Source organism: Oncorhynchus clarkii, chromosome 29 (assembly GCF_045791955.1).
Source record: "Oncorhynchus clarkii lewisi isolate Uvic-CL-2024 chromosome 29, UVic_Ocla_1.0, whole genome shotgun sequence".
Lineage (NCBI taxonomy): Eukaryota > Metazoa > Chordata > Actinopteri > Salmoniformes > Salmonidae > Oncorhynchus > Oncorhynchus clarkii.
In genome coordinates this window covers 38,007,884-38,035,179 of record NC_092175.1, presented here as the reverse complement: position 1 = coordinate 38,035,179, position 27,296 = coordinate 38,007,884, and the positions used below count along the sequence as shown (strand labels likewise).

Below are 27,296 nucleotides of genomic sequence, written 5' to 3'. Positions count from 1 at the left end.
CAAAAAACAGTTAAAGCAACACTTCTCGGCACAACGCCTCTATTTGACCTAGATAGTTTGTGTGTATGCATTGATATGTAGGCCACGTGTGCCTTTTTAAAAATTTATGTAGTTCTGTCCTTGAGCTGTTCTTGTTTAATGATGTTCTGTATTATGTCATTCTGTATTATGTTTCATGTTTTGTGTGGACCCCAGGAAGAGTAGCTGCTGCTTTTGCAACAGCTAATGGGAATCCTAATAAAATACCAAATACCAAAATCTCTTAACGTACAACACCGTAAATAATTCAGGCTATTGTGGAGGCAAAAGGGTGTACAGTACTAGTGTACAGTAAAATCACATCTGAAAACATGGTCTGTAAAAGTGGTACATGGGACCATAGAAACAGTGTCTGATAAAGAATGATAATGAAATATTACATCCATAGATAATGTAGTGCAATTGGTTCATGTTCCACGGTAATTGGTGTCAATGGATCTCGTTATCCTGAAACTTTCATGATCTAAACATGCAATATTGTTTGTCAGTTTCCATAAAACTATGCATTAAGAGTAACGCAACAGTTACTTTGAAATGAATAGACGGTCATCTCAGATGTAATGTGTGAATTGCATTTTGAAATGGTAATCCTGATGTTAAGTTTTTGCAGAGTTGATTTAAACAAATGAACAAATTATCTTAGCTTCATGTGTACTGTACCTGTCACGCCCTGACTTGAGATATCTCTGTTTTCTTTATATTTTGGTTAGGTCAGGGTGTGACTAAGGTGGGTATGCTAGTTTTTGTATTGTCTAGGGTTTTTGTATTGTCTAGGGGATTTGAATTGTCTAGGGTTTTTGTATGTTTATGGTGGCCTGATATGGTTTCCAATCAGAGGCAGCTGTTTATCGTTGTCTCTGACTGTGGATCATATTTAGGTAGCCATTTCCCTTTGGTGTTTGTGGGTTCTTGTCTATGTGTAGTTGCCTGGCAGCTTCACGTGTCGTTTTGTTATTTTAGTTAGTTTGTTCAGTGTTCATACTTATTATAATAAAGGTACGCATACCACGCTGCACCTTGTTCTGATTCATACGACGAACATGACAGAAGAACCCCCCCAAAAATGGACCAAGCATCGTGTTCAGGAGGACCTGGGAGGAGATCCTGGATGGAGCAGGACCCTGGACGCAGGCTGGGGAGTTTCACCTTCCGAAGGAGGAAATGGAGGCAGCGAAAGCGGAACGGCAATGTTACGAGGAGTTATACCGACGAGATAGGCCACAGAAACCCCAATACTTTTTGGGGGGGAGGGGGGGGGGGGCATTTGGAGCAGTCGGCGGAGCTGAGGAGCGAACCAGAGCCAGTCAGGGAGTCGGATGAGGAGTTCGACGCAAGATTCCGGAAAGAGATGCTAGCATTGAGAGGGCTACAGAGCGGGCTTGCTGAGGTGCGTGTCATCAGCCCGGTGTCACCTGTACCGGTCCCACGCATCAGGTCTCCAATGCACCTCCACATTCCAGTACGTCCTGTGCCTCCTCTCCGCACTCGCCCTGAAGTGCGTGTCATCAGCCCGTTACCACCTGTACCGGTCCCACATATCAGACCTCCAAGGCGCCTCCACAGTCCAGTACTTCCTGTTCCTGCTCCTCGCACTCTCCCTGATGTGCGTGTCCCCTGCCCGGTCCCACCAGTACTGGTCCCACGCATCAGGCCTCCAGTGCGCCTCCACAATCCAGATCTTCCGGCGACAGTTCCCAGTCCAGAGCTTCTGGTGACGTTTCACAGTCTGGAACCTCCCACGACGGTCCACAGTCCGGAACCTCCAACGACGGTCCACAGTCCGGAATAAAGGCGGAGGGATCAGTGTAAAGAGGGGGGGCGGCGTCCAGAACCAGAGCCGCCACCAAGGGTAGATGCCCGCCCAGACCCTCCACTATAGGTTCATGTTTGCGGCCGGGAGTCCGCACCTTTGGGGGGGTGGTACTGTCACGCCCTGACCTGAGATATCGCTGTTTTCTTTATATTTTGGTTAGGTCAGGGTGTGACTAGGGTGGATACGCTAGTTTTTGTATTGTCTAGGGGTGTTGTATTGTCTAGGGTTTTTGTATTGTCTAGGGGTGTTGTATTGTCTAGGGTTTTTGTATGTCTAGGGGTTTTGTAGGTCTAGGTATTTGTATGATTATGGTGGCCTGATATGGTCCCCAATCAGAGGCAGCTGTTTATCGTTGTCTCTGATTGGGGATCATATTTAGGTAGCCATTTCCCTTTGGTGTTTGTGGGTTCTTGTCTATGTGTAGTTGCCTGTCAGCACTCATTTTGTGATTGTAAAAACCTATATCAGACATTGTTCACCAGCTGTTATTCACAAATAGACACACACCACCACCACTTGTCTTACCAGACATAGCTGTCCTGTCCTCCCAATGAACGAAAAATCCAGCTGAGTGTATATCATCTGTGTTGTCGTTCAGTCACGACTCTATGAAACATAAGATATTACAGTTTGTAACTTCTTATGGCTAGGCCCCTTTTTTCTCAAATTCCTGCCTGAATGACGTGCTCAAAGTAAACTGCCTGTAGCTCAGGCCGAAGCCAGGATATGCATATAATTGGTACCATTGGAAAGAAAACACTTTGAAGTTTGTAGAAATGTTAAAATAATATAGGAGAATATAACACAATAGATATGGTAGGAGAAAATCCAAAGAAAAAACAAGCAGATTTTTTTTGTTGTTGAGAGACCATCCTCTTAGAAATGCAAGAGAACGGTCAAATTGAAAATTAGCTCCCTGGATGCAATTCCTATGGCTTCCACAGGGTGTCAGCAGTCTATGTTCAAGGTTTCAGGCTTCAAACCCAATAAGAAATTACAGTTTTAGTAGAAGGACACAGTCTTGGAAATTAGTGTTTGCTCGCGCAATGAAGACATTAAGCACCTGCTTAAATCGGTTTCCTGTTGAACATACATCTTTCTGAAATAAATATTATAGTTTGATTACATTTTAGGGTATCTGATGAGTAAATAGAAACATATTTTGACTAGTTGAAAAAAAGTTTAGGGGTAGATTTTCGGATTCCTTTCTCTGTAAATTTAACTTGTAATGGCTGCAACACCCCTATTGGGATAAGTGTCATCAACAACCGCTGAATAGCATAGCGCTACATTCAATAAATATTACTACAAATATTTATATTCATGAAATCACAAGTGCAATATAGGAGAACACAGTTTAGCCTTTTGTTAATCCACCTGTCGTTTCAGATTTTGAAATGATGCTTTACAGCGAAAGCAATCCAAGCGTTTGTGTAAGTTTATCAATAGCACGATAAAACATTAAGTACACTTAGCATCAGGAAGCTTGGTCACGAAAATCAGAAAAGCAATCCAATGAATCGTTTACCTTTGATGATCTTCGGATATTTTCACTCACGAGACTCCCAGTTACACAACAAATGTTCCTTTTGTTCCATAAAGATTATTTTTATATCCAAAATACCTCTGTTTGTTTGTCGCGTTATGTTCAGAAATCCACAGGAAAGAGCGGTCACGACATTGTAGACGAAAATTCCAAATAGTTTCCATAATGTCCACAGAAACATGTCAAACATTTTTTATAATCAAGCCTCAGGTTGTTTTTAAAATATGTAATCGATAATATATCAACCGCAAATGTCTTTCACAGTAGGAGAGGGAAAAGCAATACCTATCCAAACTCTGTTGCGCGAGCAAAACTCATGTGACCACTTGACGCAATGTTATCGTTCTGGCAAATTTTTCAAAATAAAAGCCTGAAACTATGTCTGAAGACTGACACCTTGAGGAAGCGATAGGAAAAGGAATCTGGTTCATATTCCTTCAAATCCAGCAAAGGGAGGCTATGGAACATGGAGTTTTCAAAATAGAAGCCACTTCCTGTTTTGATTTTCCTCAGGGTTTCGCCTGCAATATCAGTTCTGTTATACTCACAGACAATATTTTGACCGTTTTGGAAACTTTAGAGTGTTTTCTATCCAATACTAATAATAATATGCATATATTAGCGACTGAGGAGCTGGCTGTTTACAATGGGCACCTTTTCATCCAAGCTACTCAATACTACCCCTGCAGCCATATGAAGTTAAACGAGTGGATTACTCAAATCGATGGCGCCAACTAAACTTACTTTTTTAAAAGAAGGATTTTATCTAACAAAACGACACTACATGTGATAGCTGGGACCCTTTGGATGACAAATCAGAGGAAGATTTTCAAAAAGTAAGTGCATATTTAATCTTTATATGTGAATGTATGAAATCTGTGCCAGTGGAAAAAATATTTTGACATGGGGAGTCGTCCTCAAACAATCGCATGGCATGTTTTCGCTGCAATAGCTACTGTAAATACGATAGTGCAGTTAGATTAACAAGAATTTAAGCTTTCAACTCATATAAGACATACATGTACATAAATGTTTATAATCCATAATATTTAGGATTATTTATTTGAATTGCGCGCCCTCCAGTTTCACCGGAAGTTGATGTCCAGAAGCTCTTTTCAGTCATAAGAGACGGTGGCAGAAACATTGTTTACAAAATAAGTTACAAACAATCAGAAAAAAAAAATGGCACAATTGGTTAGGAGCCCGTAAAGTGTCATCCCATCCCCTCCGGAACCGTTGTCCAAGCACACACACACACACACACACATACACACATACACACACACACACACACACACACATACACATACACACTCAGAGAGGAGTGTTATTGATGTGTTGTAATTACTTTGCTGTTCAGGGATCATTAGATATGTCCTCAACACGCTCTGTTTATGTTTCTCATTTACCCCAATTATCCCTCTCTCCTCTCTGTTTCTCTCTCCTCTCTGTTTCTCTCTCCTCTCTGTTTCTCTCTCCTCTCTGTTTCTCTCTCCTCTCTGTTTCTCTCTCCTCTCTGTTTCTCTCTCCTCTCTGTTTCTCTCTCCTTCTCTCTCTCCCTCTCTCTCCCTCCCACTCGCTCTGATCTCTCTCTGTTCCTCTCTCTCCCTCCCACTCGCTCTGATCTCCTCTCTGTTTCTCTCTCCTTCTCTCTCCCTCTCTCTCCCTCCCACTCGCTCTGATCTCCTCTCTGTTCCTCTCTCTCTCAAATCAAATCCAATTATCCCTCTCTCCTCTCTGTTTCTCTCTCCTTCTCTCTCTCCCTCTCTCTCCCTCTCTCTCTCCTCTCTGTTTCTCTCTCCTTCTCTCCCTCCCACTCGCTCTGATCTCTCTCTGTTCCTCTCTCTCTCAAATCAAATCCAATTATCCCTCTCTCCTCTCTGTTTCTCTCTCCTTCTCTCTCTCCCTCTCTCCCTCCCACTCGCTCTGATCTCTCTCTGTTCCTCTCTCTCTCAAATCAAATCCAATTATCCCTCTCTCCTCTCTGTTTCTCTCTCCTTCTCTCTCTCCCTCTCTCTCCCTCCCACTCGCTCTGATCTCTCTCTGTTCCTCTCTCTCTCAAATCAAATCCAATTATCCCTCTCTCCTCTCTGTTTCTCTCTCCTTCTCTCTCTCCCTCTCTCCCTCCCACTCGCTCTGATCTCTCTCTGTTCCTCTCTCCTTCTCTCTCTCCCTCTCTCCCTCCCACTCGCTCTGATCTCTCTCTGTTCCTCTCTCTCTCAAATCAAATCCAATTATCCCTCTCTCCTCTCTGTTTCTCTCTCCTTCTCTCTCTCCCTCTCTCTCTCCTCTCTGTTTCTCTCTCCTTCTCTCTCTCCCTCTCTCCCTCCCACTCGCTCTGATCTCTCTCTGTTCCTCTCTCTCTCAAATCAAATCCAATTATCCCTCTCTCCTCTCTGTTTCTCTCTCCTTCTCTCTCTCCCTCTCTCCCTCCCACTCGCTCTGATCTCTCTCTGTTCCTCTCTCTCTCAAATCAAATCCAATTATCCCTCTCTCCTCTCTGTTTCTCTCTCCTTCTCTCTCTCCCTCTCTCTCCCTCCCACTCGCTCTGATCTCTCTCTGTTCCTCTCTCTCTCAAATCAAATCCAATTATCCCTCTCTCCTCTCTGTTTCTCTCTCCTTCTCTCTCTCCCTCTCTCCCTCCCACTCGCTCTGATCTCTCTCTGTTCCTCTCTCTCTCAAATCAAATCCAATTATCCCTCTCTCCTCTCTGTTTCTCTCTCCTTCTCTCTCTCCCTCTCTCCCTCCCACTCGCTCTGATCTCTCTCTGTTCCTCTCTCTCTCAAATCAAATCCAATTATCCCTCTCTCCTCTCTGTTTCTCTCTCCTTCTCTCTCTCCCTCTCTCCCTCCCACTCGCTCTGATCTCTCTCTGTTCCTCTCTCTCTCAAATCAAATCCAATTATCCCTCTCTCCTCTCTGTTTCTCTCTCCTTCTCTCTCTCCCTCTCTCTCCCTCCCACTCGCTCTGATCTCTCTCTGTTCCTCTCTCTCTCAAATCAAATCCAATTATCCCTCTCTCCTCTCTGTTTCTCTCTCCTTCTCTCTCTCCCTCTCTCTCCCTCCCACTCGCTCTGATCTCTCTCTGTTCCTCTCTCTCTCAAATCAAATCTAATTGTATTTATCACATGCGCCGAATACAACAGTGAAATGCTAACTTACAAGCCTTTAACTAACAATGTTAAGTGTTAAGTACATTTTTAAAAATAAATATAACAATATAACAACAATATAATAATTCAACAGCAGCAGTGAAGTGACAATAGCGAGAGTCCCCTTCTCTCTCTCTCTCAATTGAATTGAATTGAATTTTAATTCAAGAGGCTTTATTGGCATGGGAAACAAATGTTTACATCACCAAAGCATGTGAAGTAGAGATCTCTCTCTATTTCTCTCTGCTTCTCTCTCTCTCTTTTCTCCTTCTGTTTCTCTCTCTCTTTCTTTCCTCTGTCTCTGTTTTCTCGCTTTCCCTTTCACGCTCTCTAAATTCTAACGTAAGTCTCTGTGATTTTCTTCCTGTGTGTGTGTGTGTAGGTATGATCAGGAAGGTCATGCTCTGGACGGCCAATCACTGACCGAATTGAGGCCTGCAGGAGGCGGAGCCAACACTTGCTGGATAACACTCAGCGACGTCAAGACTGAACAACTGGGACAAGGAGACGAGGTGCACACAAACACACTCATACACACACAGACACACACACAGAGCACACAAACACACTCATACACACAGACACACACACAGAGCACACAAACACACTCATACACACACAGACACACACACAGAGCACACAAACACACTCATACACACACAGACACACACACAGAGCACACAAACACACTCATACACACACAGACACACACACACAGAGCACACAAACACACTCATACACACACACACACACAGACACACACACAGAGCACACAAACACACACATACACACACAGACACACACACACAGAGCACACAAACACACTCATACACACACAGACACACACACACAGAGCACACACACACACACACACACACACACAAACACACACACACAGAGCACACAAACACACTCATACACACACAGACACACACACACAGAGCACACACACACACACACACACACACAGAGCACACAAACACACTCATACACACACAGACACACACACAGAGCACACAAACACACTCATACTCACACAGACACACACACACACACACACACACAGAGCATGCAAACACACACAGACAACACACACACACACACACACACACAGAGCACGCAAACACACTCATACAAACAGCACACAAAAACAGCACACACAGACACACACATTAGTTCATGTTGAATGAGTTGCTTCACTATGTATCAGCATGTTAACTTTGCCCTGAACTTGAGATACACCCAGAACTCAGAATTTAGCCTAAATAATGCATCAATGCCAGTGGGGGATGTTTTGCATGAATTTGAGTTACACATGCAGATCTCAAGTTAGGACTGTCCCTTCCTCAACATCTATGAATAGTATCATCACAGCATGATGGTGTGTCACTCCAAACTTTCAAACTGCTGAATTAAATGAATATAATCAGCTTAACGTTTTGGGAGGGGGGAGGGGGAAGCCGTAAGCAATTTTTTATTCATTTTAGTTTCTAATAAAAAAGTTCTAATTACAGGACTGACACAGAGGAAGAGCCTAGGGGGCTGTACTAACTCCTATAGTGATGGAGAGAGGAGGGAGAAGGAGAGCGAGAGAGGAGAAATTGAAGCAGAGAAAGAATAAACCTTATGTCAAGAAGAAAGGAAATGAGGCCACTTGAAAAGAAAGAAGGAACAACTGAAGGAGAGAGAAAGAGAGGTGGAGTAGAGAGTGATTGTATTGTTGAAAGACCGGAAAGTGAGTGAAAAAGGAAGGAGAGATGGAGATTAGGGAGAGAGCAGACAGGTAATTAATAGAAGACCAGACACTTCCTTCCTCTCCTCTGTCTCTGTCTCTGTCTCTGTCTCTGTCTCTGTCTCTCTCTCTCTCTCTCTCTCTCTCTCTCTCTCTCTCTCTGTCTCTCTCTCTCTCTCTCTCTGTCTCCCTCTCTGTCTCCCTCTCTGTCTCCCTCTCTGTCTCTCTGTCTCTGTCTCTCTGTCTCCCTCCCTCTCTGTCTCCCTCTCTGTATCTCTCTCTCTCTCTGTCTCCCTCTCTGTCTCTGTCTCTGTCTCTCTGTCTCTCTCTGTCTCTCTGTCTCTGTCTCCCTGTCTCTCTGTCTCTCTCTCTCTCTCTCTCTCTCTCTCTCTCTCCCTTTCTCTCTCTCTCTCTCTCTCTCTCTCTCTCTCTCTCTCTCTGTCTCCCTCTCTGTCTCCCTCTCTGTCTCTCTCTCTCTGTCTCTGTCTCTCTTTCTCTGTCTCTCAATTCAGTTCAAGGGGCTTTATTGGCATGGGATACATGTGTTAACATTGCCAAAGCAAGTGAGGTAGATAATATATAAAGTGAAATAAAAAATAAAAATTAACAGTAAACATTACACATACAGAAGTTTCAAAACAATAAAGACATTACAAATGTCATAGTATATATATATATACAGTGTTTTCACAATGTACAAATGGTTAAGGACACAAGATAAAATAAATAAGCATAAATATGGGTTGTATTTACAATGGTGTTTTGCTGCTGTGATGGCACACTGTGGAATTTCACCCAGTAGATATGGGAGTTTATCAAAATTGGATTTGTTTTCGATTTTTTTGTGGATCTGTGTAATCTGAGGGAAATATGTCTCTCTAATATGATCATACATTGGACAGGAGGTTAGGAAGTGCAGCTCAGTTTCCACCTCATTTTGTGGGCAGTGAGCACACACCCTGTCTTCTCTTGAGAGCCATGTCTGCCTACGGCGGCCTTTCTCAATAGCAAGGCTATGCTCACTGAGTCTGTACATAGTCAAAGCTTTCCTTAATTTTGGGTCAGTCACAGTGGTCAGGTATTCTGCCGCTGTGTACTCTCTGTTTAGGGCCGCTGTGTACTCTCTGTCTCTCTCCATGTCTCTCTCTGTCTCTCTCTCTCTGTCTCTCTGTCTCTCTCTGTCTCTCTGTCTCTCTCTCTCTGTTTGTCTCTGTCTGTCTGTCGCTCTCTCTCTGTCTGTCTGTCTCTCTGTCTGTCTCTCTCTCTGTCTCTCTCTCTTTTTCTATCTCTGTCTTTCTCTAGCTCTCTCTCTCGCCCTTCAGTGAATGTATAGGGTTGGGAAGGTTGTTCATCACACACAGCAGTAGTACACCCACATCGACACACGGCCAGATACGTACAAACACACAGCAGCTGGAAAATAGGGGAATTCCAATTACAGGGTTTTACTTACAAATAATCAAATTCAGCATTCTGCTTTCATCCAAAACACTCTACCCCCAAGGTTACAGTGTGGTGTGTGTGTGTGTGTGTGTGTGTGTGTGTGTGTGTGTGTGTGTGTGTGTGTGTGTGTGTGTGTGTGTGTGTGTGTGTGTGTGTGTGTGTGTGTGTGTGTGTGTGTGTGTGTGTGTGTGTGTGTGTGTGTGTGTGTGTGTGTGTGTGTGTGTGTGTGTTTTATTGACAGTTACAGCAGAGCTCTTGACAAGTTAGACAGCTGAGGTAGTAGCCTATAATTAAAACAGGAAGCTATTTCATCTAACATCTACAGGAAATACATGATTGATATTTTGATGTGAAACCTGTTATGAGATGTACTTTTGGTTCTTCAGAGAATTTGCCCACATCTTTGTTCATAATGGCCAATAGGCTGTAGTATTCACCAGCTGAGGATGTAGGAGCTCAAAACACTTAGCTAGATTGCTAACTCTAAACATTATATTGTTGCTAGGTAACCATGTAGGCTAATAGATTAATTTATCAGTAAATAAAGGCTAACGTCCCATTAAAAACGTTCCACTTTTAGGCCTAGGCTATTTGATGTAGGCCTATTCACTGCAAATGGCGCGCTTCGCTTGACTCCACTGTGCAGGTGCATCAAAACCGTACCAACTACGATCTACTCTGGTTGTAAAGTGGTGCCATGAGGTCCATACTAAGAGGGGCGAAACGCATGATATACTCACAGAAAGCTGTCATTCTGCTCTCGGTAACCGGAACAACAGTAGTTGCTTTGAAGACGGTGTTTTGCTTTTGCTTCTCAGAATTCATCTCTCCCTCCACTGTGTGCACAGTGGGGAGAGGGAGTAAGAGTCAGCAGCCAACCAGGACAGGAAGATACTTTCATTGCAGGAATCAACATGAAGCATAGGTTATTACTGTTGACCAGGGCTCTCCAACCCTGTTCCTGGAGAGATGCCCCCCTGTAGGTTTTAACTCCAACCCTGTTCCTGGAGAGATGCCCCCCTGTAGGTTTTAACTCCAACACTGTTCCTGGAGAGATGCCCCCCTGTAGGTTTTAACTCCAACCCTGTTCCTGGAGAGATGCCCTCCTGTAGGTTTTAACTCCAATCCTGTTCCTGGAGAGATATCCTCCTGTAGGTTTTAACTCCAACCCTGTTCCTGGAGAGATATCCTCTTGTAGGTTTTAACTCCAACCCTGTTCCTGGAGAGATATCCTCTTGTAGGTTTTAACTCCAACCCTGTTCCTGGAGAGATATCCTCTTGTAGGTTTTAACTCCAACCCTGTTCCTGGAGAGATATCCTCTTGTAGGTTTTAACTCCAACCCAAGTCTAGCACACCTGATGCTAATAATTAGCATGGTTGACAAACTGAATAAGATTAGTTAGGTTGGAATTAAAACCTATAAAAACTAAAAACTAAAACTAAAGAAACACAAAAAAAATAACCAAATTAAGCAAAATGCCTCGGTAAGACGAACGGGCTCTCAGTGTCGGTAATTTTGGGTGTATCGTCCCAGCTCTAGTGTTTATCTGCGTGTGTGTGCGTGTGTGTGTGTGTGTGTGTGTGTGTGTGTGTGTGTGTGTGTGTGTGTGTGTGTGTGTGTGTGTGTGTGTGTGTGTGTGTAGGTTTTCCTTGGTGGTTTCCAGGTTAAGGCTCCCTGAGGGACTATGTACACTGAGAACTACAGAAAGAGAGCAGGCCAGAGAGGAAGAAAGGGAAAGAGGGAGGGACTCTGTACACTGAGAACTACAGAAAGAGAGCAGATCAGAGAGGACGAAAGGGAAAGGGGGAGGGACTCTGTACACTGAGAACTACCGAAAGAGAGCAGATCAGAGAGGACGAAAGGGAAAGGGGGAGGGACTCTGTACACTGAGAACTACAGAAAGAGAGCAGATCAGAGAGGACGAAAGGGAAAGGGGGAGGGACTCTGTACACTGAGAACTACAGAAAGAGAGCAGGCCAGAGAGGACGAAAGGGAAAGGGGGAGGGACTCTGTACACTGAGAACTACAGAAAGAGAGCAGATCAGAGAGGACGAAAGGGAAAGGGGGAGGGACTCTGTACACTGAGAACTACAGAAAGAGAGCAGGCCAGAGAGGACGAAAGGGAAAGGGGGAGGGACTCTGTACACTGAGAACTACAGAAAGAGAGCAGATCAGAGAGGACGAAAGGGAAAGGGGGAGGGACTCTGTACACTGAGAACTACAGAAAGAGAGCAGGCCAGAGAGGAAGAAAGGGAAAGGGGGAGGGAGGTAAAAAAGGAGAAAGCTACAAAGGGGGATTAAGGTAGATAGTCATCTAACCTCAGCTTCAAAATCTATCCATCTCTCAAACTCTCAATTTCTCTCTCCCTCTGTCCCATATCATATTCTCAACCTCTCTTATTCTGTTATTTCCTGCTCTGACATTCTTTCATTCCAACCTAACAATTCCTAGATTCCAACATCATAAATTTCTACCATTATCTAATTCTAAATCAGAGTTCTGGGAGCGTGATGACTCCAGGAAGACAGAGAGTGGTGGGAGGAGTTGAATCAGAGTTCTGGGAGCGTGATGACTCCATTGAAGACAGAGGGTGGTGGGAGGAGTGAGATCAGAGTTCTGGGAGCGTGATGACTCCAGGAAGACAGAGGGTGGTGGGAGGAGTTGAATCAGAGTTCTGGGAGCGTGATGACTCCAGGAAGACAGAGGGTGGTGGGAGGAGTTGAATCAGAGTTCTGGGAGCCTGATGACTCCAGGAAGACAGAGGGTGGTGGGAGGAGTTGAATCAGAGTTCTGGGAGCGTGAAGACTCCAGGAAGACAGTGGGTGGTGGGAGGAGTGAGATCAGTTCTGGGAGCCTGATGACTCCAGGAAGACAGAGGGTGGTGGGAGGAGTGAGATCAGAGTTCTGGGAGCGTGATGACTCCAGGGTAGAGTGGAAGACAGAGGGTAGAGTGGTTTGGGAGGTCGGCAAAGCTGGGGGGGAATGCCACTAATTAGACTTTTGTCGTTAACTCTCTCGTTAGTCTCATTAGGGTTCTGGGAAAGAGCAGAGATGTCTGGGGATGTGTCCCAAATATCATCCTATTTCCTATATAGTTTTCTTCTTTGACCAGGGCCCTATTTGACGCCCTATTGGGACAGGGTGTATATAAATGGGGTCATTTTGGATACAACCCGGGACAGATGATTTGGGTCTGAGTCACTGTAGCCTGCAGGGGTCAAGAAGTCAAAGCTCGTTGAGCCCTACTGTAATGTGGTGTGTCAAGTATAGGTCAAAGGTCGTTGAACCTGATGGTAACACGTTGTGTTCTGTAAAGGTCAAAGTGACAATCAACTTCTCTGGGACAGACCTACTCTCGAATGATTGAGTAGGTACACACACACACACACACACACACACACACACACACACACACACGGACACACACGGACACACACACACACACACACACACACACACACACACACAAACAGGAACTGTTATTGATGTGCTGTAAATACCTCTGTGTTCAGGGATAATTAGTCCTCACTGTGTCAGTAAATGTCTACTTACGACAGTCCCTGTCTATCAGACTGTGAACCTAAAAAGCTACACCCACCTTCCCTTCACCCTTTCATTTGTACCTGTCACAAACACACATCAACACACACGACCACGCACACACACGACCACGCACGCACACACACACACACACACACACACACACACACACACACACACACACACACAAACAAACATAAATACACACAAACATAAATACACACACTTGCTCTTCCTACAGTAGTTGTCTCTTCCTACAGTACTTGTCTCCAGCAGTAATTATCTCTTCCTACAGTAGTTGTCTCTTCCTATAGTACTTGTCTCTTCCTACAGTAGTTGTCTCTTCCTACAGTAGTTGTCTCTTCCTACAGTAGTTGTCTCTTCCTACAGTACTTGTCTCCAGCAGTACTTATCTCTTCCTACAGTAGTTGTCTCTTCCTATAGTGCTTGTCTCTTCCTACAGTAGTTGTCTCTTCCTACAGTACTTGTCTCTTTCTTCAGTACTTGTCTCCATCAGTACTTGTCTCTTTCTTCAGTACTTGTCTATTCCATCAGTACTTGTCTCTTTCTTCAGTACTTGTCTCCAGCAGTACGCGTCTCTTTCTTCAGTACTTGTCTCCTACAGTACTTGTCTCTTTCTTCAGTACTTGTCTCCAGCAGTACTTGTCTCTTTCTTCAGTACTTGTCTCCAGCAGTACTTGTCTCTTTCTTCAGTACTTGTCTCCATCAGTACTTGTCTCTTTCTTCAGTACTTGTCTATTCCATCAGTACTTGTCTCTTTCTTCAGTACTTGTCTCTTTCTCCAGTACTTGTCTATTCCATCAGTACTTGTCTCTTTCTTCAGTACTTGTCTATTCCATCAGTACTTGTCTATTCCATCAGTACTTGTCTATTCCATCAGTACTTGTCTCTTTCTTCAGTACTTGTCTATTCCATCAGTACTTGTCTATTCCATCAGTACTTGTCTATTCCATCAGTACTTGTCTCTTCCTACAGTACTTGTCTCTTTCTTCAGTACTTGTCTCCAGCAGTACTTGTCTCTTTCTTCAGTACTTGTCTCCAGCAGTACTTGTCTCTTTCTTCAGTACTTGTCTCCATCAGTACTTGTCTCTTTCTTCAGTACTTGTCTATTCCATCAGTACTTGTCTCTTTCTTCAGTACTTGTCTCCAGCAGTACTTGTCTCTTTCTTCAGTACTTGTCTCCAGCAGTACTTGTCTCTTTCTTCAGTACTTGTCTCCATCAGTACTTGTCTCTTTCTTCAGTACTTGTCTATTCCATCAGAACTTGTCTCTTCCTACAGTACTTGTTTTGTCCACACAGGATGATTATAGTGACACTTAGAGATATAAAACACACAAACACCTGTAAACAGTAAGTACTGGTCCCACCTATTTAGTTTAGTATCGATGTTGCATGCCGTCTTTCTCTGTGTGTGTGTGTGTGTGTGTGTGTGTGTGTGTGTGTGTGTGTGTGTGTGTGTGTGTGTGTGTGTGTGTGTGTGTGTGTGTGTGTGTGTGTGTGTGTGTGTGTGTGTGTGTGTGTGTTACTCTACCAGGCATGTCTCTGGTATTTAACTGTGTGGTAATGTTGTGTTTTAATGTTGTGTTACTCTACCAGGCATGTCTCTGGTATTTAACTGTGTGGTAATGTTGTGTTTTAATGTTGTGTTACTCTACCAGGCATGTATCTGGTATTTAACTGTGTGGTAATGTTGTGTTACTCTACCAGGCATGTATCTGGTATTTAACTGTGTGGTAATGTTGTGTTACTCTACCAGGCATGTCTCTGGTATTTAACTGTGTGGTAATGTTGTGTTACTCTACCAGGCATGTCTCTGGTATTTAACTGTGTGGTAATGTTGTGTTTTAATGTTGTGTTACTCTACCAGGCATGTCTCTGGTATTTAACTGTGTGGTAATGTTGTGTTACTCTACCAGGCATGTCTCTGGTATTTAACTGTGTGGTAATGTTGTGTTACTCTACCAGGCATGTCTCTGGTATTTAACTATGTGGTAATGTTGTGTTACTCTACCAGGCATGTCTCTGGTATTTAACTGTGTGGTAATGTTGTGTTATTCTACCAGGCATGTCTCTGGTATTTAACTGTGTGGTAATGTTGTGTTTTAATGTTGTGTTATTCTACCAGGCATGTCTCTGGTATTTAACTGTGTGGTAATGTTGTGTTACTCTACCAGGCATGTATCTGGTATTTAACTTTGTGGTAATGTTGTGTTTTAATGTTGTGTTACTCTACCAGGCATGTCTCTGGTATTTAACTGTGTGGTAATGTTGTGTTACTCTACCAGGCATGTCTCTGGTATTTAACTGTGTGGTAATGTTGTGTTACTCTACCAGGCATGTATCTGGTATTTAACTTTGTGGTAATGTTGTGTTACTCTACCAGGCATGTCTCTGGTATTTAACTTTGTGGTAATGTTGTGTTACTCTACCAGGCATGTATCTGGTATTTAACTGTGTGGTAATGTTGTGTTACTCTACCAGGCATGTCTCTGGTATTTAACTGTGTGGTAATGTTGTGTTACTCTACCAGGCATGTCTCTGGTATTTAACTGGGTGGTAATGTTGTGTTACTCTACCAGGCATGTCTCTGGTATTTAACTGTGTGGTAATGTTGTGTTACTCTACCAGGCATGTCTCTGGTATTTAACTGTGTGGTAATGTTGTGTTTTAATGTTGTGTTACTCTACCAGGCATGTATCTGGTATTTAACTGTGTGGTAATGTTGTGTTTTAATGTTGTGTTACTCTACCAGGCATGTCTCTGGTATTTAACTGTGTGGTAATGTTGTGTTTTAATGTTGTGTTACTCTACCAGGCATGTATCTGGTATTTAACTGTGTGGTAATGTTGTGTTTTAATGTTGTGTTACTCTACCAGGCATGTCTCTGGTATTTAACTGTGTGGTAATGTTGTGTTACTCTACCAGGCATATATCTGGTATTTAACTGTGTGGTAATGTTGTGTTTTAATGTTGTGTTACTCTACCAGGCATGTCTCTGGTATTTAACTGTGTGGTAATGTTGTGTTACTCTACCAGGCATGTCTCTGGTATTTAACTGTGTGGTAATGTTGTGTTACTCTACCAGGCATGTCTCTGGTATTTAACTGGGTGGTAATGTTGTGTTTTAATGTTGTGTTACTCTACCAGGCATGTATCTGGTATTTAACTGTGTGGTAATGTTGTGTTACTCTACCAGGCATGTCTCTGGTATTTAACTGTGTGGTAATGTTGTGTTACTCTACCAGGCATGTCTCTAGTATTTAACTGTGTGGTAATGTTGTGTTACTCTACCAGGCATGTCTCTGGTATTTAACTTTGTGGTAATGTTGTGTTACTCTACCAGGCATGTCTCTGGTATTTAACTGGGTGGTAATGTTGTGTTTTAATGTTGTGTTACTCTACCAGGCATGTATCTGGTATTTAACTGTGTGGTAATGTTGTGTTACTCTACCAGGCATGTCTCTGGTATTTAACTGTGTGGTAATGTTGTGTTACTCTACCAGGCATGTCTCTGGTATTTAACTGTGTGGTAATGTTGTGTTACTCTACCAGGCATGTCTCTGGTATTTAACTGTGTGGTAATGTTGTGTTTTAATGTTGTGTTACTCTACCAGGCATGTCTCTGGTATTTAACTGTGTGGTAATGTTGTGTTACTCTACCAGGCATGTCTCTGGTATTTAACTGTGTGGTAATGTTGTGTTTTAATGTTGTGTTACTCTACCAGGCATGTCTCTGGTATTTAACTGTGTGGTAATGTTGTGTTACTCTACCAGGCATGTCTCTGGTATTTAACTGTGTGGTAATGTTGTGTTACTCTACCAGGCATGTCTCTGGTATTTAACTGGGTGGTAATGTTGTGTTACTCTACCAGGCATGTCTCTGGTATTTAACTGTGTGGTAATGTTGTGTTTTAATGTTGTGTTACTCTACCAGGCATGTCTCTGGTATTTAACTGTGTGGTAATGTTGTGTTTTAATGTTGTGTTACTTTACCAGGCATGTCTCTGGTATTTAACTGGGTGGTAATGTTGTGTTTTAATGTTGTGTTACTCTACCAGGCATGTATCTGGTATTTAACTGTGTGGTAATGTTGTGTTACTCTACCAGGCATGTCTCTGGTATTTAACTGTGTGGTAATGTTGTGTTTTAATGTTGTGTTACTCTACCAGGCATGTCTCTGGTATTTAACTGTGTGGTAATGTTGTGTTACTCTACCAGGCATGTCTCTAGTATTTAACTGTGTGGTAATGTTGTGTTACTCTACCAGGCATGTCTCTGGTATTTAACTTTATGGTAATGTTGTGTTACTCTACCAGGCATGTCTCTGGTATTTAACTGGGTGGTAATGTTGTGTTTTAATGTTGTGTTACTCTACCAGGCATGTATCTGGTATTTAACTGTGTGGTAATGTTGTGTTACTCTACCAGGCATGTCTCTGGTATTTAACTGTGTGGTAATGTTGTGTTACTCTACCAGGCATGTCTCTGGTATTTAACTGTGTGGTAATGTTGTGTTACTCTACCAGGCATGTCTCTGGTATTTAACTTTGTGGTAATGTTGTGTTACTCTACCAGGCATGTATCTGGTATTTAACTGGGTGGTAATGTTGTGTTTTAATGTTGTGTTACTCTACCAGGCATGTATCTGGTATTTAACTGTGTGGTAATGTTGTGTTACTCTACCAGGCATGTCTCTGGTATTTAACTGTGTGGTAATGTTGTGTTACTCTACCAGGCATGTATCTGGTATTTAACTGTGTGGTAATGTTGTGTTACTCTACCAGGCATGTCTCTGGTATTTAACTGTGTGGTAATGTTGTGTTTTAATGTTGTGTTACTCTACCAGGCATGTCTCTGGTATTTAACTGTGTGGTAATGTTGTGTTACTCTACCAGGCATGTCTCTGGTATTTAACTGTGTGGTAATGTTGTGTTACTCTACCAGGCATGTCTCTGGTATTTAACTGTGTGGTAATGTTGTGTTTTAATGTTGTGTTACTCTACCAGGCATGTCTCTGGTATTTAACTGTGTGGTAATGTTGTGTTACTCTACCAGGCATGTCTCTGGTATTTAACTGTGTGGTAATGTTGTGTTTTAATGTTGTGTTACTCTACCAGGCATGTCTCTGGTATTTAACTGTGTGGTAATGTTGTGTTACTCTACCAGGCATGTCTCTGGTATTTAACTGTGTGGTAATGTTGTGTTACTCTACCAGGCATGTCTCTGGTATTTAACTGGGTGGTAATGTTGTGTTACTCTACCAGGCATGTCTCTGGTATTTAACTGTGTGGTAATGTTGTGTTTTAATGTTGTGTTACTCTACCAGGCATGTATCTGGTATTTAACTGGGTGGTAATGTTGTGTTTTAATGTTGTGTTACTCTACCAGGCATGTCTCTGGTATTTAACTGTGTGGTAATGTTGTGTTACTCTACCAGGCATGTCTCTGGTATTTATGTTATGGTGAGTGAATGAGGACCCAAAAGCGAACTAACTTAAACAGAGCTTCTTTAATAACCAAACATAGGTAGGCTCAGATAGACCGGCAGATTCCGACAGGACAGGACAAGGTTACAGCAAACATGACGATAGTCTGGCTCAGGCATGAAACACAACAAACAAGAATCCGACAAGGACAGGAACAGAAACAGAGAGAGATATAGGGACCTAATCAGAGGGAAAAAGGGAACAGGTGGGAAACGGGGTGAATGGGTAGTCAGAGGAGACAAGGAACAGCTGGGGGAAAGCGGGGAAGAAAAGGTAACCTAACAACGACCAGCAGAGGGAGACAGGGTGAAGGGAAAGGACAGAGACAAGACACAACATGACAGTACATGACAGTACCCCCCCACTCACCGAGCGCCTCCTGGCGCACTCGAGGAGGAAACCTGGCGGCAACGGAGGAAATCCTCGATCAGCGCACGGTCCAGCACGTCCCGAGAGGGAACCCAACTCCTCTCCTCAGGACCGTACCCCTCCCAATCTACGAGGTACTGGTGACCACGGCCCCGAGGACGCATGTCCAAAATTCTACGGACCCTGTAGATGGGTGCGCCCTCGACAAGGATGGGGGGGGGGGGGGGAAGACGAGCGGGGGCGCGAAGGACGGGCTTGATGCAGGAGACATGGAAGACCGGGTGGACGCGACGAAGGTATCGCGGAAGAAGAAGTCGAACTGCGACAGGATTAATGACCCGAGAAATACGGAACGGACCAATGAACCGCGGGGTCAACTTGCGAGAAGCCGTCTTAAGGGGAAGGTTCTGAGTGGAGAGCCAAACTCTCTGACCGCGACAATATCTAGGACTCTTAGTTCTACGCTTATTAGCAGCCCTCACAGTCTGCGTCCTATAACGGCAAAGTGCAGACCTGACCCTCTTCCAGGTGCGCTCGCAACGTTGGACAAAAGCCTGAGCGGAGGGGACGCTGGACTCGGCGAACTGAGATGAGAACAGCGGAGGCTGGTACCCGAGGCTACTCTGAAAAGGAGATAGCCCGGTCGCAGACGAAGGAAGCGAGTTGTGGGCGTATTCTGCCCAGGGGAGCTGTTCTGACCAAGACGCAGGGTTACGAAAAGAAAGACTGCGTAAGATGCGACCAATAGTCTGATTGGCCCGTTCTGCTTGACCGTTAGACTGGGGGTGAAAGCCGGAAGAGAGACTGACGGAAGCCCCAATCAAACGGCAAAACTCCCTCCAAAATTGAGACGTGAATTGCGGACCTCTGTCCGAAACGACGTCTGACGGAAGGCCATGAATTCTGAAAACATTCTCGATGATGATTTGTGCCGTCTCTTTAGCAGAAGGAAGCTTAGCAAGGGGAATGAAATGAGCCGCCTTAGAGAACCTATCGACAACCGTAAGAATAACAGTCTTCCCCGCTGACGAAGGCAGTCCGGTGACAAAATCTAAGGCGATGTGAGACCACGGTCGAGAGGGAATAGGAAGCGGCCTGAGACGGCCGGCAGGAGGAGAGTTACCGGACTTAGTCTGCGCGCAGACCGAACAAGCAGCCACGAAACGACGCGTGTCATGCTCCCGGGTGGGCCACCAAAAACGCTGGCGAATGGAAGCAAGCGTACCCCGAACGCCAGGGTGGCCGGCTAACTTGGCAGAGTGAGCCCACTGAAGAACGGCCAGACGAGTAGGAACGGGAACGAAAAGAAGGTTCCTAGGACAAGCGCGCGGCGACGGAGTGTGAGTGAGCGCTTGTTTTACCTGCCTCTCAATTCCCCAGACAGTCAACCCGACAACACGCCCCTCAGGGAGAATCCCCTCGGGGTCAGTGGAGGCTACTGAAGAACTGAAGAGACGAGACAAAGCATCAGGCTTGGTGTTCTTAGAGCCCGGACGATAAGAAATCACGAACTCGAAACGAGCGAAAAACAGCGCCCAACGCGCCTGACGCGCATTAAGTCGTTTGGCAGAACGGATGTACTCAAGGTTCCTATGGTCAGTCCAAACGACAAAAGGAACGGTCGCCCCCTCCAACCACTGTCGCCATTCGCCTAGGGCTAACCGGATGGCGAGCAGTTCGCGGTTACCCACATCATAGTTACGTTCCGACGGCGACAGGCGATGAGAAAAATACGCGCATGGGTGGACCTTGTCGTCAGAGAGGGAGCGCTGAGAAAGGATGGCTCCCACGCCCACCTCAGACGCGTCAACCTCGACAACGAACTGTCTAGAGACGTCAGGTGTAACAAGGATAGGAGCGGATGTAAAACGATTCTTGAGGAGATCAAAAGCTCCCTGGGCGGAAACGGACCACTTAAAGCACGTCTTGACAGAAGTAAGGGCTGTGAGAGGAGCTGCCACCTGACCGAAATTACGGATGAAACGACGATAGAAGTTCGCGAAGCCGAGAAAGCGCTGCAGCTCGACGCGTGACTTAGGGACGGGCCAATCAATGACAGCTTGGACCTTAGCGGGATCCATCTTAATGCCTTCAGCGGAAATAACAGAACCGAGAAATGTGACGGAGGAGGCATGAAAAGTGCACTTCTCAGCCTTCACAAAAAGACAATTCTCTAAAAGGCGCTGGAGGACACGTCGAACGTGCTGAACATGAATCTGGAGTGACGGTGAAAAAATCAGGATATCGTCAAGGTAAACGAAAACAAAGATGTTCAGCATGTCTCTCAGGACATCATTGACTAATGCCTGAAAGATAGCTGGAGCGTTAGCGAGGCCGAAAGGGAGAACCCGGTATTCAAAGTGCCCTAACGGAGTGTTAAACGCCGTCTTCCACTCGTCCCCCTCCCTGATGCGCACGAGATGGTAAGCGTTACGAAGGTCCAACTTAGTGAAAAACCTGGCTCCCTGCAGGATCTCGAAGGCTGAAGACATAAGAGGAAGCGGATAACGATTCTTCACTGTTATGTCATTCAGCCCTCGATAATCTATGCAGGGGCGCAGAGACCCGTCCTTCTTCTTGACAAAAAAAAACCCCGCTCCGGCGGGAGAGGAGGAGGGGACTATGGTACCGGCGTCAAGAGCTACAGACAAATAATCTTCGAGAGCCTTACGTTCGGGAGCCGACAGAGAGTATAGTCTACCCCGGGGGGGGGTGGTTCCCGGAAGGAGATCAATACTACAATCATACGACCGGTGTGGAGGAAGAGAGGTGGCCCTGGACCGACTGAACACCGTGCGCAGATCGTGATATTCCTCCGGCACCCCTGTCAAATCACCAGGCTCCTCCTGTGAAGAAGAGACAGAGGAAACAGGAGGGATAGCAGACATTAAACATTTCACATGACAAGAGACGTTCCAGGAAAGGATAGAATTACTAGACCAATTAATGGAAGGATTATGACAAACTAGCCAGGGATGGCCCAAAACAACAGGTGTAAAAGGTGAACGAAAAATTAAAAAAGAAATGGTTTCACTATGATTACCAGAAACAGTGAGGGTTAAAGGTAGCGTCTCACGCTGAATCCTGGGGAGAGGACTACCATCCAGGGCGAACAAGGCCGTGGGCTCCTTTAACTGTCTGAGAGGAATGTCATGTTCCCGAGCCCAGGTCTCGTCCATAAAACAGCCCTCCGCCCCAGAGTCTATTAAGGCACTGCAGGAAGCTGACGAACCGGTCCAGCGTAGATGGACCGACAAGGTAGTGCAGGATCTTGAAGGAGAGACAGGAGTAGTAGCGCTCACCAGTAGCCCTCCGCTTACTGACGAGCTCTGGCCTTTTACTGGACATGAAGTGACAAAATGACCAGCGGAACCGCAATAGAGACAGAGGCGGTTGGTGATTCTCCGTTCCCTCTCCTTAGTCGAGATGCGGATACCTCCCAGCTGCATGGGCTCAGCACCCGAGCCGGCAGAGGAAGATGGTAGTGATGCGGAGAGGGAGGCGACGGAGAGCGCGAGCTCCTTTCCACGAGCTCGGTGACGAAGATCAACCCGTCGCTCAATGCGAATAGCGAGTTCAATCAAGGAATCCACGCTGGAAGGAACCTCCCGGGAGAGAATCTCATCCTTTACCTCTGCGCGGAAACCCTCCAGAAGACGAGCGAGCAAGGCCGGCTCGTTCCAGCCACTGGAGACAGCAAGAGTGCGAAACTCAATAGAGTAGTCTGTTATGGATCGATTGCCTTGACATAGGGAAGACAGGGCCCTGGAAGCCTCCTCCCCAAAAACAGATCGATCAAAAACCCGTATCATCTCCTCCTTAAAGTCCTGATACTGGTTAGTACACTCAGCCCTTGCCTCCCAGATTGCCGTGCCCCACTCACGAGCCCGTCCAATAAGGAGAGATATGACGTAGGCGACACGAGCAGTGCTCCTGGAGTAAGTGTTGGGCTGGAGAGAAAACACAATATCACACTGGGTGAGGAACGAGCGGCATTCAGTGGGCTCCCCAGAGTAACACGGCGGGTTATTGATTCTGGGCTCCGGAGATTCGAAAGCCCTGGAAGTGGCCGGTGGATCGAGGCGGAGATGGTGAACCTGTTCTGTGAGGTTGGAGACTTGGGTGGCCAGGGTCTCAACGGCATGTCGAGCAGCAGACACTTCCTGCTCGTGTCTGCCTAGCATCGCTCCCTGGATCCCGACGGCTGAGTGGAGAGGATCCGAAGTCGCTGGGTCCATTCTTGGTCGGATTCTTCTGTTATGGTGAGTGAATGAGGACCCAAAAGCGAACTAACTTAAACAGAGCTTCTTTAATAACCAAACATAGGTAGGCTCAGATAGACCGGCAGATTCCGACAGGACAGGACAAGGTTACAGCAAACATGACGATAGTCTGGCTCAGGCATGAAACACAACAAACAAGAATCCGACAAGGACAGGAACAGAAACAGAGAGAGATATAGGGACCTAATCAGAGGGAAAAAGGGAACAGGTGGGAAACGGGGTGAATGGGTAGTCAGAGGAGACAAGGAACAGCTGGGGGAAAGCGGGGAAGAAAAGGTAACCTAACAACGACCAGCAGAGGGAGACAGGGTGAAGGGAAAGGACAGAGACAAGACACAACATGACAGTACATGACATTTAACTGTGTGGTAATGTTGTGTTACTCTACCAGGCATGTCTCTGGTATTTAACTGTGTGGTAATGTTGTGTTTTAATGTTGTGTTACTCTACCAGGCATGTCTCTGGTATTTAACTGGGTGGTAATGTTGTGTTATTCTACCAGGCATGTCTCTGGTATTTAACTGTGTGGTAATGTTGTGTCACTCTACCAGGCATGTCTCTGGTATTTAACTGGGTGGTAATGTTGTGTTTTAATGTTGTGTTACTCTACCAGGCATGTATCTGGTATTTAACTGTGTGGTAATGTTGTGTTACTCTACCAGGCATGTCTCTGGTATTTAACTGTGTGGTAATGTTGTGTTACTCTACCAGGCATGTCTCTGGTATTTAACTGTGTGGTAATGTTGTGTTTTAATGTTGTGTTACTCTACCAGGCATGTCTCTGGTATTTAACTTTGTGGTAATGTTGTGTTTTAATGTTGTGTTACTCTACCAGGCATGTCTCTGGTATTTAACTGTGTGGTAATGTTGTGTTACTCTACCAGGCATGTCTCTGGTATTTAACTGTGTGGTAATGTTGTGTTACTCTACCAGGCATGTCTCTGGTATTTAACTGGGTGGTAATGTTGTGTTTTAATGTTGTGTTACTCTACCAGGCATGTCTCTGGTATTTAACTGTGTGGTAATGTTGTGTTATTCTACCAGGCATGTCTCTGGTATTTAACTGTGTGGTAATGTTGTGTTTTAATGTTGTGTTACTCTACCAGGCATGTATCTGGTATTTAACTGTGTGGTAATGTTGTGTTTTAATGTTGTGTTACTCTACCAGGCATGTCTCTGGTATTTAACTTTGTGGTAATGTTGTGTTTTAATGTTGTGTTACTCTACCAGGCATGTATCTGGTATTTAACTGTGTGGTAATGTTGTGTTACTCTACCAGGCATGTCTCTGGTATTTAACTGGGTGGTAATGTTGTGTTACTCTACCAGGCATGTCTCTGGTATTTAACTGTGTGGTAATGTTGTGTTATTCTACCAGGCATGTCTCTGGTATTTAACTGTGTGGTAATGTTGTGTTTTAATGTTGTGTTATTCTACCAGGCATGTCTCTGGTATTTAACTGTGTGGTAATGTTGTGTTTTAATGTTGTGTTACTCTACCAGGCATGTATCTGGTATTTAACTGTGTGGTAATGTTGTGTTTTAATGTTGTGTTACTCTACCAGGCATGTCTCTGGTATTTAACTGGGTGGTAATGTTGTGTTACTCTACCAGGCATGTCTCTGGTATTTAACTGTGTGGTAATGTTGTGTTACTCTACCAGGCATGTCTCTGGTATTTAACTGTTTGGTAATGTTGTGTTACTCTACCAGGCATGTCTCTGGTATTTAACTGTGTGGTAATGTTGTGTTTTAATGTTGTGTTACTCTACCAGGCATGTCTCTGGTATTTAACTGTGTTTTAATGTTGTGTTACTCTACCAGGCATGTCTCTGGTATTTAACTGGGTGGTAATGTTGTGTTACTCTACCAGGCATGTCTCTGGTATTTAACTGTGTGGTAATGTTGTGTTTTAATGTTGTGTTACTCTACCAGGCATGTCTCTGGTATTTAACTGTGTGGTAATGTTGTGTTACTCTACCAGGCATGTCTCTGGTATTTAACTTTGTGGTAATGTTGTGTTTTAATGTTGTGTTACTCTACCAGGCATGTCTCTGGTATTTAACTGTGTGGTAATGTTGTGTTACTCTACCAGGCATGTATCTGGTATTTAACTGTGTGGTAATGTTGTGTTACTCTACCAGGCATGTCTCTGGTATTTAACTGTGTGGTAATGTTGTGTTACTCTACCAGGCATGTCTCTGGTATTTAACTGTGTGGTAATGTTGTGTTTTAATGTTGTGTTACTCTACCAGGCATGTCTCTGGTATTTAACTGTGTGGTAATGTTGTGTTACTCTACCAGGCATGTCTCTGGTATTTAACTGTGTGGTAATGTTGTGTTACTCTACCAGGCATGTCTCTGGTATTTAACTGTGTGGTAATGTTGTGTTACTCTACCAGGCATGTCTCTGGTATTTAACTGTGTGGTAATGTTGTGTTACTCTACCAGGCATGTCTCTGGTATTTAACTTTGTGGTAATGTTGTGTTACTCTACCAGGCATGTCTCTCGTATTTAACTTTGTGGTAATGTTGTGTTACTCTACCAGGCATGTCTCTGGTATTTAACTGTGTGGTAATGTTGTGTTACTCTACCAGGCATGTCTCTGGTATTTAACTGTGTGGTAATGTTGTGTTTTAATGTTGTGTTACTCTACCAGGCATGTCTCTGGTATTTAACTGTGTGGTAATGTTGTGTTTTAATGTTGTGTTACTCTACCAGGCATGTCTCTGGTATTTAACTGGGTGGTAATGTTGTGTTTTAATGTTGTGTTACTCTACCAGGCATGTCTCTGGTATTTAACTGGGTGGTAATGTTGTGTTACTCTACCAGGCATGTCTCTGGTATTTAACTGGGTGGTAATGTTGTGTTACTCTACCAGGCATGTCTCTGGTATTTAACTTTGTGGTAATGTTGTGTTACTCTACCAGGCATGTCTCTGGTATTTAACTGTGTGGTAATGTTGTGTTACTCTACCAGGCATGTCTCTGGTATTTAACTGGGTGGTAATGTTGTGTTTTAATGTTGTGTTACTCTACCAGGCATGTATCTGGTATTTAACTGTGTGGTAATGTTGTGTTACTCTACCAGGCATGTCTCTGGTATTTAACTGTGTGGTAATGTTGTGTTTTAATGTTGTGTTACTCTACCAGGCATGCAGCTAGGAGAGAATAGGCTTTATCCTGCTGAATTACCATCTTCTGTCTCTACCGCTGTTGAGTCCTCGCTCAAGCCTTAGGTGCTAATAACACCATAAATTATACCAACCTTAGACACATACACACAGGCGGGTACACACATATTCCCTTTCAACTGCAGAGACACATACACATCGTTTTACAAGCTTCTTCTTTATAATTGCATTGCCTTTCGACTGCTTCTGTGACTTGTGCTGCAACTGAAATTCATTTTGAGAAAATGTTGTCCCTGCTATTGTGTGTTTCTCTCTCTCTGTTTCTCTCTGTGTCTTTCTATCTCTCTGTCTCTCTTTCTGTCTTTCTCTGCCTGTCTGTGTCTCTTTCTCTGCCTGTCTGTGTCACTTACCATCCACTTTCTCTCTCTTTTTGTTGTCCTCTTTTCTCTCTTTTTCCCTCTTTCTTATCTTACCTCCCTCCATCCACCCCTCCTCCATCCATCCATCCCTCCACCCCCCCTCCGTCTCTCTCCCCCTCACTCTCTCTCCTTCTCTCTTTTCCTCTCTCTCTCCCCCCCCCCCCTTCTCCCTCTCTACAGGCGGATTATTTCAGCTGTGTAGCCACAGTGTTGTTTAGTGGTAAGGAAAGCTGTCTGTACCAGGCCTGTCCCTCTGCAGATTGTAAGAAGAAGGTAAAAGAACAACCAAATGGACTCTACCACTGTGAGAAGTGTGACAAA

The 27,296-nt window shown here is 44.6% G+C and overlaps 1 protein-coding gene across 1 annotated transcript in view; it reads left to right on the top strand.

The window, feature by feature from the left end:
* Positions 1-27,296, top strand: part of LOC139388226 (replication protein A 70 kDa DNA-binding subunit-like) — a 106,411-nt gene that overhangs the window by 64,739 nt on the left and 14,376 nt on the right. The window contains exons 14-15 of the mRNA XM_071134775.1: positions 6,931-7,060; positions 27,156-27,296. The exon at positions 27,156-27,296 is cut by the window's right edge and continues 36 nt beyond it. Coding sequence (XP_070990876.1) covers positions 6,931-7,060; positions 27,156-27,296 — 271 coding nt within the window. The remainder of the gene's footprint in view (positions 1-6,930; positions 7,061-27,155) is intronic.